The sequence below is a fragment of the Pinus tabuliformis genome, chromosome X (genome assembly GCF_031772625.1).
Source record: "Pinus tabuliformis cultivar Carrire ecotype Pingquan chromosome X, CPIR1, whole genome shotgun sequence".
In the NCBI taxonomy this organism is placed as follows: Eukaryota; Viridiplantae; Streptophyta; class Pinopsida; order Pinales; family Pinaceae; genus Pinus; species Pinus tabuliformis.
The window spans coordinates 669,057,547-669,067,721 of NC_142308.1; the positions used below are offsets into that span (position 1 = coordinate 669,057,547).

General features: G+C 33.1%; 1 protein-coding gene across 1 annotated transcript; it reads left to right on the forward strand.

Moving 5' to 3' along the window:
* Positions 1-5,466: 5,466 nt before the first annotated feature.
* LOC149141737 (heparanase-like protein 3) lies at positions 5,467-9,470 on the forward strand. The gene is made up of 9 exons (XM_089447510.1): positions 5,467-5,859; positions 6,005-6,041; positions 6,726-6,909; positions 7,014-7,162; positions 7,328-7,561; positions 7,648-7,837; positions 7,922-8,047; positions 8,225-8,324; positions 8,695-9,470. Exons 1-9 carry the CDS (start codon positions 5,587-5,589, stop codon positions 9,067-9,069), a joined length of 1,668 nt encoding a protein of 555 aa, XP_089303636.1. The 5' UTR covers positions 5,467-5,586; the 3' UTR covers positions 9,070-9,470.
* The last annotated feature ends 705 nt before the right edge of the window (positions 9,471-10,175 follow it).

The window sequence follows — 10,175 nt, forward strand, 5'->3', positions numbered from 1 at the left end:
CTTTGTCAACAGACTTCTGCCAGATTTGAAAGGTACACAACATTTGCAAAATTTTGTCAATTGCTACTATCATAGTGCTTTTGTTGATCAGTATTTCTGTACTAATGTCCTTGGCATTGTATATTACCTTTGGCAGTGTGACAGCAGCTGGTCAGCTTATCACAAAAACTACAGTTGAAGTTGTAACATCTGAACGCACAGTTGCAGCCATTCTAGGAAAGTCTGGAAATGATCTTGTTAAAATTCAGCAGTTAAGCTAGTATAAAGAAGCATAAATATCTGCAAATTCCATGGGATCCCCTTCAACTGAAATTTTTGAAACATGCAGACTTGGAATGAAGTGCTGTCATTGCTGACAAAATGACATTGTATTGACAGAATGGCAAAATGTTACAGCACAAATCCTATGTTCTTAAATGATCATCTTGTATCTGAACATTCATCTAGTCGAATGTTGCATTAATTATTAGTTAATAAAAATTGGCATTGGCAGTTTTTATTTTGTTTGTATGGCTCTTGATTCATTATGCTAATGTTTAATGCATTAATTATTAGTTAATAAAAATTGCATTGGCAGTTTTTATTTTGTCTCTATGACTCTTGATTCATTATGCTAATGTTTAATTAAATTTCAATATCTCTGGTCCAATATTTTTTCATTATGCTAATGTTTAATGCATTAACTATTAGTTAATAAAAATTGCATTGGCAGTTTTTATTTTGTCTATGGCTCTTGATTCATTATGCTAATGTTTAATTAAATTTCAATATCTCTGATCTAATATAAAAATATTATTATTATTTATTTTTATTTAATTGTAATATCACACTATCTTGCATTGTTTAAATAAATAATGCATTTTATGATTTAAATTACCCATATAATATTAAATACTGCTTATCCATTCATATTTAATTACAACTATTAAATTATTTATAGTTTTAACTAAGTATAAATTTCCTATAATATTTTTATTATTCAGTATTCATAATCGAAAGATTACACTTCCAATCACAAAGAAATATAATTCCTTGAATAAAAAGATTCCCACATTGAAATGGACTGTTATCTATTTTTTATTTAAAACAATATTAATTGAATATGACTTTCATAATTTATAACATGTAATATCATTTCTCCCAGTTGTATTAACCTGCAATAATTAGCTTATGGCAAGGCAAGCCTTTCTTGTCACCAGGTATAAAGTTTAATAACATAATAACTTTTAAAAAATCAAGCTGTCAAAACATTATTTCTAACTAATAAAGAGTAATTTGAAGTGTCAAAACATTATTTCTAACTAATAAATAGTTTCTAACTAATAAATATAGTAATTTGAAGTGTCAAAACATTATTTCTAACTAATAAATAGAGTAATTTGAAGTGGTATAGTCAATCTCCATTCTTTTATTATTTTCAATTATCCCAAATTTCGTCATTCTATATGTCATCATATCTCCTATGCTTATGTTATGCCAAATAAATGAATTATATTAAACTATACTCCCTAATTAAGATAATCACAAAATAGAAAAACAACTATGTTTAATGGCATTGTTTATCTGTGATGTAAGTGCCTTCATTATACTTTGAAAAAATTTCAATAAAAAAACTAACTTGCTTAAATGGAACACAGATATTGCATAAAGCAACACTATACAACACCAAAAGATAATGAATTTTTTCTTGCAGGTCATGATCAATTTACATTTCAACTCGTAGAGTTTAAATGTTTTTTTAATTTTAATCTGTTTATTTTAGTTTTTAATTTATAAAATAAACTTATCAAAATTACTTTGCTATTGTACTTAGATACTATATTTACTAACCCAAAACTATAAAAAAGACCAAAAGTCATGTCCTTTTGCATCATAACAAATTACTAATTAAATGCAACAAATTACTAATTAGAAATTAGATGCAGGGTTTATTTTCTTTGCTAATTAGTAATTGGACAAATTTAAAGTTCACACTAAAGTTATATAAACAATATTTTTAAATAAATATATCTTTTGTTCTTTTGACCATGGAATAATTCCCCAATCATTGACATTAACCCGAATGGAATCACTTATGTCCACACATGTTACTAGATATCTAATCTTTCAATTATGGGTTCAAGACTCCATAATTTTTAAATGCTTAAGTTCTTCTTTGACTTTCGACAATCATTTATCTAAATATTGAACACTCTCCACCACGGATTTAATTAACAAATTTATATTCATAATAATGTTTATTTGCTCATTATCATTTTATGAATATTTCCATAATATTCAAATGTAAAAAAATAACAAAATTCTATCTTTTTTGCACCATGAATTCATTATTATGCATTTAAATATATTTTATACCCCATGCTTATTAAAATACATAACTTACTTTAACACTCTCTAATTCTTCATACATTATAATGCATTATTATTACCTTTTATAGTTTTTTCCCGTCAAGGTTTCCATGATTCACTCTTAAATTTTATTACATTTTAATTATTAATCTAAACATTTTCTAAATCATGACACATTGGAAAATTACGTCTAAAACTAATCTTACATTTATCACAATTCTTACTTAACAAACACAAAGTTCATTATATTTCACTCTTTGCATAAAGTCAAAAAGTCCATACAACAATTCGCTATCCAATTCACTAAATCTTAATACAAATAATCATGCCTACAACACACTAGTAATGCAAACCAGCTCTGATGATAATGCAAATTAAACACATATTAAATCTCATAATAATAACTCACCAAACTCTTCTATTAACCGGCAGGGACTAGCGCCACAACAATGGCTCCTTGTTTATAAAGGTGTGAGTTTGTGACACAAGGACAGTCATGGAGGTCAAGGACAGGAGTGAAGGTCAGATAATTTTGAGAATTTGTATAAATTATTTTTAAAATCAGGACAAGAGTGGAGGTAAGAAAAAGAGTTGAGTTCATGTAATTTTGAAAATTTATATAAAAATCAATTAGAAATCTTTGATTTTAATTATTAGATTTGTCTCAAAATTATATATGATGATGGTTAACGTCCGTTGAGACCAAACAATGGTTTATCGGACCTAAAGAAACAAATTATTTATTTTGATTTAAGATTTTATTCCTATACTCAAAAAGCTTGGAGAGAAGCCTCCCAAGCTCACTATAATTTTGACATTGTAAACGGCTTGGAAGGTCAATATTGTAACAAAGATTGTGAAACTGAGATCTAATGTGGTTATACGTAGGGCATTCTAAGAGGAAGTGGTTTTCATCCTCGATGTTCCTATTCTCACATATATGGCAGATCCTTTGCATCCATGGCGTTTTAGGAACTGCCCAACGACCTGTTTCACTATGGAGTTCATGAGAATTCGTTCTAATCTTTGCTATATTAATTTTCTTCTTTGAGCTAGTTAAAATAGAGAGATACTTTTGATCTTCTAGGGTGGGGTTGATGACTTTCTTATAATAACTTAATTTTCTTTTAGCCGCTAAATCTTTCTCACACCACATTTTTTCTTTGAACTTAGAGGTAACAATATCTTTAATGTTATTTATGTTTTGCAATGCATCATTTTCGTTGATCTCCCAATAGTTTAACCAGGCCCTTGTGTCTTTATGCCACCCTCAATTGAGCCTTAGGTGGTTTTGGCTAGAATTTAAAGCTAGCTTAGGAAGTCTATGATCGTCTATGTTACTGATTTTGTGCTTGTACAACAGAAACCTAAGCATAGCTAGGCTCTCAATAGGGGAAAGACCTGCTTCTATAAGGAGAATAGGATACGGTGTATTACTTTTAATTTTCAGGTTATAAGTTATAAAACGCTTCTGGATTTGCTCAATCTTTCTCCATGATTCTCTGGAGATGTTGCAACCCCAAACCTCACAGCCATATAAGATAACGGGAGCGACTAAAGTTTCAAAGAGGAACTTCTTTTTATCCCACATTACGAGGTTTGCTATTTTACAATTATTTTCAAGACCAAAATAAGCTTTCCACCCCCCATTAATCCTTTTCTCAATGCTATGGTTCCAGTTGAGCTTGTGATGAATATCAATTCCTAGGTACTTGTAAGAATACACTTCCTCCAAGTTATTATTGTCATACATAAAATTAGCGTAAGTGTCCTTCTTGGATTTGATAATCATAACTTTTGTTTTGTCAGTGTTAACAGTCATACTCATGGTAGAGCAGAAATCCTTAAGAAGCTTGAGTTGCTTATTAAGATCAGATGGGCACCTTGCCAAAAGAACAATATCGTCAGCATAAAGAAGAAGGATGACGACTATCTTAACTAAGATCGTACCATCACATCCTGCTTCCTCTAAATAGCCTTCGAGCTTATCGATGTAAATGCCAAATAAAATAGGGGAGAGGGGACAACCTTGTTTAACTCGGATGTTACACTTATATTATAAAATTATATATATAATTTTATAATTTTTTTTATAAAAAATAAAAAATTTTAAAATTTTAATTTAAATATAAACTTTCTAAAAAAAATACAAATTCTAAAACCCCTATTTACAAAATACACAAAGCCTATTAACCTAAAATCCTATAATATATTATATTGTGTCAATTCTATATGACATTTGAAAATGATTTATTTTAATTGAAACCCATTTACGAAATAGACCAATTCTATATGACATTTGAAAATGATTTATTTTAATTGAAACCCATTTACGAAATAGACCAAGCCTATCAGCGTAAAATTCCATGATATATTTTATTTGGTCAATTTTATATGATATTTAAAAAATATTTATTTCAATCGTATAATGGGTAAAATTTAAGCATTTCGTAATTAATTTTTTATAATATTAAATTTATTTATTAATTAAAATAATATTTTAAATTATTAAAAATGGTCATAGTTTAATCATATTACAATTTTGATCGGAAAAGAATGAAAATTTTTGTCATGATTTTGAAAAAATTTGGCAGATTTGTTTGGAAATTCATATTACAGTTGTTAAGATTTAAAATTTTAGGTGTTCTTAATATTACTGTACCTATTTCCACCATTAAAAAATACCATTGAAACGCTCTTATAATTAAATTTTTTGAAACCCCAGGAATAAAACCATAGGAATAAGCCATTGCTGGGAAAACCCAAAAGAGCCCCCAACAATGGGACCACCATAACTGAACTTTGAAGCAATGAAAGAGATTCACGCAAATCCACCCCCAAAACTACTTTTGGAACTACCCACCGAGAGGGCTCCAAGTCTCCAATTCTGGCCTCATGATACACCTCCCCTGCCCTGTAACAGTTGGAATCAGTTCCACTCCCACTCCCACTGACTCCTCCAGGCTTCACTCGACATACAGTAGAAGTAAGAGGGAAAAAAACACAAACCAACTAGTCCAGCCCCTCGTGTTTAGACTATCATTATTACTATGATGAGACACTCTTATCCTTCTACCACACGTGACACACCTGTTCCAATGCTCTCCTCCACAATTCCCCCTTATATTCTTCACACACAATCTTCCTCCACAATTCCCCTTTATATTCTTCTCACGCAACTTTCTCTTTTGTATCGCAGATCAGGAACCCTGCATTCAATCCCAAATAGTTGAGTCCATGGAAGATTTGGGGTCTCCTGCCCGACTATGGATTTGGGCAGTGGCTTACTTGGTGGTCATGTTGTGGAACCACCATAATGGCATAGGCGTAGCACGATGTGAAGTAAAACGTGGTTTCAACAAGACTGTGATCGCCAAAGTTTGGGTGGACAGAGAGATTGGTATTGGAGAAACGGATGAGGACTTCATCTGTGCAACTCTGGACTGGTGGCCACCCAACAAATGCGATTACGGGACATGCAGCTGGGGGAACGCCTCCTTACTCAACTTAGTAATTCTAATTGACTGCACCCCACTTGCCTTCCCCTTGATTTTGCAGTTTTTATAGTCGTCAAAATTATAGGTCCTTGATACTTGATGTTAGCAATCTATATGATATGGAAGTTGTCTTAACTTGTCTGCTGATTCTTTGGCAGGATATTGAAAACACACTGCTGGCAAATGCTGTAAAAGGTAATTTGCTTTTTGTTTGTGTAATTAAGAATAGAATGCAATATTCATTTAGCTTTTTTGTGGATTATGGATTGAGTTTGGCCCAAAATGTTGTCAGTCTTCATTTCTTGGGGAGTCAAATCTCTTCCATTTTTTAGCATGGAACTCAGCAGTATAGTAGGTAATATATTCGCTGAGAAAATTAGGCCTTGTATGTCAATGGGGGCTTGGTAGGGCAGGGGTGTTGTTATTTTTCCCACCAAGATTCAAGTTGCCTTACGCTACTGGGCTATCTTGCTGTGTAAGAGGGCCATTTCATGCGGTTGCGATGAGGTGCAACTTCTGTATGCATTTGGCAGAGTAGATACCTGTATCTTAGCCCAAGGGTGAGTACTGAGGTGTATCTGTTTAGTTGTAATATTTCATGTTGGAGCACCACCTGCATGGGTTGACTGGAAGCCCCTATCAGAAAAAAAAGGCTTGTGCAATTTGTGGCGATGAAGTGTTAGTTGAGTGCAAAGATGGAGTTCCTTTGGGAATTTAGAATTGGCATGCATGAAATCTAAGGACCTGGATCCGTGAATTGATAAAATTTGTTGATGGTTATTTTTGGCTGCTTGATAATTCCTGTGAATATAGTTAGGTCATCAATTATATCGTGTTTTAACTTTTGGCTAATATTCAATTGAATTGCCTCCACTACAGCTTTCAATCCATTGAAGATAAGATTGGGTGGAACATTGCAAGATAAAGTCATATATGATGTTGGCCATTTGAAGCAACCTTGCTATCCTTTTGTTAAGAATGAATCACTGATGTTTGGATTCACAGATGGATGTCTTCCCATGTCTAGATGGGATGCCCTCAATCACTTTTTCAATAAAACAGGGTGAGTCTGACTTGATGTCCAACCCATCTTTTTTCTGAAAGAATTCTCTTTCTTGATTTTGCCAAAGTTGTCAGGCACTATCTGATATTACAGAGTGAATGTAGGGCTGTGGTGGCTTTTGGATTGAATGCACTGAATGGAAGGAAAATGATGTCAAATAGAGTTATGGATGGGCCTTGGGATTCAAGTAATGCTCGTGATTTTATTCAGTATACAGTTGATCATGGTTACAAGATAAATGCATGGGAGTTAGGTAAGCTATTATTCTCAACCAGTTTGATGTATTCCTGTATTTAGAAACAGATTGCTAAGCAGTTTTAGAGCGGCTAATGAACACATTATTTCCTTGTGACGGATCTACGAAGAATTTTCAGTCTTATATGGAAAGGATGATAAGAAGTATTTTTTTTTGAAACAGGAAATGAGTTGAGTGGAAGTGGTGTTGGAACAAGCATCAGTTCTAAGCAGTATGCAGCTGATGTAATTCAGCTTGATAAGATTCTGAAACAGATTTACAAGGATTTTCAAAAGAAACCACTCCTTATAGCACCTGATGGATTTTTTGAAGCCGACTGGTTTAAGGAGATTATTCGGCAAACAGGACCAAACATTTTGGATGTTGTTACACATCATATCTACAACCTTGGGGCAGGTGCAGACAATAAATTCTATAGTTTTCATTAAAATCTTTGATAGTATGATGTTTTTATAGGACATTAACCTTTATCTCCTGATCAGGTGTGGATGAGCACCTTGTGGAAAAGATACTGGATCCATCTTATCTGAGTCGAGAAGCATCCACATTCAAGAGTCTGAAAGCCATTTTGCAGGAATGTGGGCCTTGGTCAAGTGCATGGGTGGGTGAAGCTGGTGGAGCTTATAACAGTGGGCACTATCTCGTCACTAATGCTTTTATATTTAGTTTTTGGTAAGCTCAGTTTTCTTAAGATGCAATGTTTATTGTACTCTTTGGAATTGCAATATCAATAATTATTCGTTGCATTGCGAGCAGGTATTTAGATCAGCTTGGCATGGCATCTACGTATAATACCAAGTCTTACTGCAGACAAAGCTTGATTGGTGGTAACTATGGCCTTTTAAACACGACGACTTATGTGCCAAATCCTGATTATTACAGGTAAAGCTTTATGACCTAATATCTACTTCTCATATTGGTTATATCAATGCCAATCTAATGGAGAAGTTTATAGCAGATTTTTCTGCAGGATAAGGGTCATGGAGAGAACTAAAATTGTTCAACCATCTTTGGACATGGGCATAGTGCTAACATTTGTTAGGGTAAATTATGCTGCAGTGCACTTCTCTGGCATCAACTAATGGGAAAACGTGTTCTTTCAACAATTTCTAAAGGAACAAAATATTTGCATGCTTATGCACATTGTACTAAGAATGCGGTAAGTATGGAGAAACTATGAAGATTGTAGAAGAACTAGTATTTATCTGGTAACAAAAGGTCCAATTAGGATTACTTCTGTAGCTAAACCTCTGTAATGCAAAATATATAAGGATAATCATAATTTGCATACTTATTCCTTTCTTGATCCTCATCCCTTCGGCAAAGAGGACAGAAACCAGGGTTTTAGTTAGTTTATTATTTGTTGCATTCGATATTCTGTCCAATCGTTTGCTCATTGAATGCATACTTAGCAGCAGTATGGATGTGGTAAAACGAATTAGGGTATTAATATGAAACCCCCTTTTCTTTCTTTCTTTCTTTTAACGACTCCATCTAATCTTTCTGTGTGGTCATTTTTTCACAACCAGAGAGGAATCACTTTACTGTTGATCAACTTTAGTAGGGACACTCGTATCTCTGTGCAGCTCTCTACCATTTCAGGAATTTTCACAGAAGAAATGGATACAGTCTTGAAGTTTTCAAATGCCAAGGAGCTGAGGAATTTGATTGCAAGCAGAAGGAACAAAAGATCGAGACTGGAGTATCATTTGACAGCTAAAGATGGTAATCTCCACAGCCAAACTATGCTTCTCAATGGGAAAGTTCTTGATGTGACTCCTGAGGGTGAGATACCTTCTTTAGAGCCGGTGACTGTTGATGCCGACAAACGTATTTCTGTAGCACCTCTCTCTATTGCATTTGTGTCTCTTCCAGATGTTCAATTGCCAGCATGCAGCAGTTAGGGGTTTATGTGAAAAAGCTTTAACAACAGCCGAATTGAATTACCTACTACGGCTGACACAGAGTCTTACTAAAAATCATTTTCAATATGGAGAAGTCTTGAAACACAATTATGATGTTAATTATGCACTGAACATTTGAATAGAACAGAAATAATAGCAAGAACAAAGGGTGGACACCGCTCTGTTACACCGGGACAGTATAGTCCTTAGACCCAGCTGTGAGGATAGCAGCCAAGAACTGGTCTAGGCCGGACGATTCTAATCTAGGGGTATTGATTAATAAGTCTAAGCTATGTTGGAAACATTAACAGAATAATTTATAAGACGAATTTCCGAAAAGAGTATATCCACTACTGTAATGCAAAAAAGCGAGAAGAAGAGTAAAGAACTACTCAATGGAATTTTCATTAGTGTTGTAATGATTATCCTCACGTTATTTGGACAAGTAACCATTTAACAGACCAAGAAATCATTTTTGGAGTTGTCTATAATGCGACTTTTTGGAGATTCCGGTGACGGAATCCGGCGGAAGAAATTGAGGTTAAATCTTGATTTGTTGCAGTTAAAATGGTTTTTTAACTGCATATTTGGATTCTGTTAAATTTGATTTTTTGGCCCAAAAAAATATAGTTTCCCTGAACAATTTTCAATAGTTTAGTCAAAAAAAACTTTTTAGTTCCGTCGAAAAAGTGCAGTTACAAATTATTTTGCTAGCAATTTTTACAAAAGTGTAACCCAACTTCACAAGGCAACCTTCAAGCGAAACATGATAATTTATTCAAAAAAACTTCAATGATTAGAGTTAGAAAATTTTATCCAAAAGAAGGCATTAGTGTATAAGAATTGTAAGTACACATTATGTTAAAAGCTAGACCATTTTTACAAATTGTCATAGTGGGTTGAGTTTAAACAGTTAAATGTATTCATGGCTCATATTTTAATGATAATCTTAGGTCTAAAAATGAAGCAAAGGTTGAGCTAGTTTGCAATATAACAAGCCTTCAACATTATTATTGTAATGAGTGCTTTGGTCTTTAGATATTTATAGTTGATCTTGAAGAAATTTATATGATTATAAATTCAAGCATGCCAAATTTCTTAGTTAT

Bases quoted from the DNA above. Each gene is read 5' to 3' on its own strand.
- LOC149141737 (XM_089447510.1), top strand. From the start codon at position 5,587: ATGGAAGATTTGGGGTCTCCTGCCCGACTATGGATTTGGGCAGTGGCT. The intron at 5,860-6,004 runs GTAATTCTAATT...ATTCTTTGGCAG, and splicing joins ACGCCTCCTTACTCAACTTA to GATATTGAAAACACACTGCT. The intron at 6,910-7,013 runs GTGAGTCTGACT...GAGTGAATGTAG, and splicing joins CACTTTTTCAATAAAACAGG to GGCTGTGGTGGCTTTTGGAT.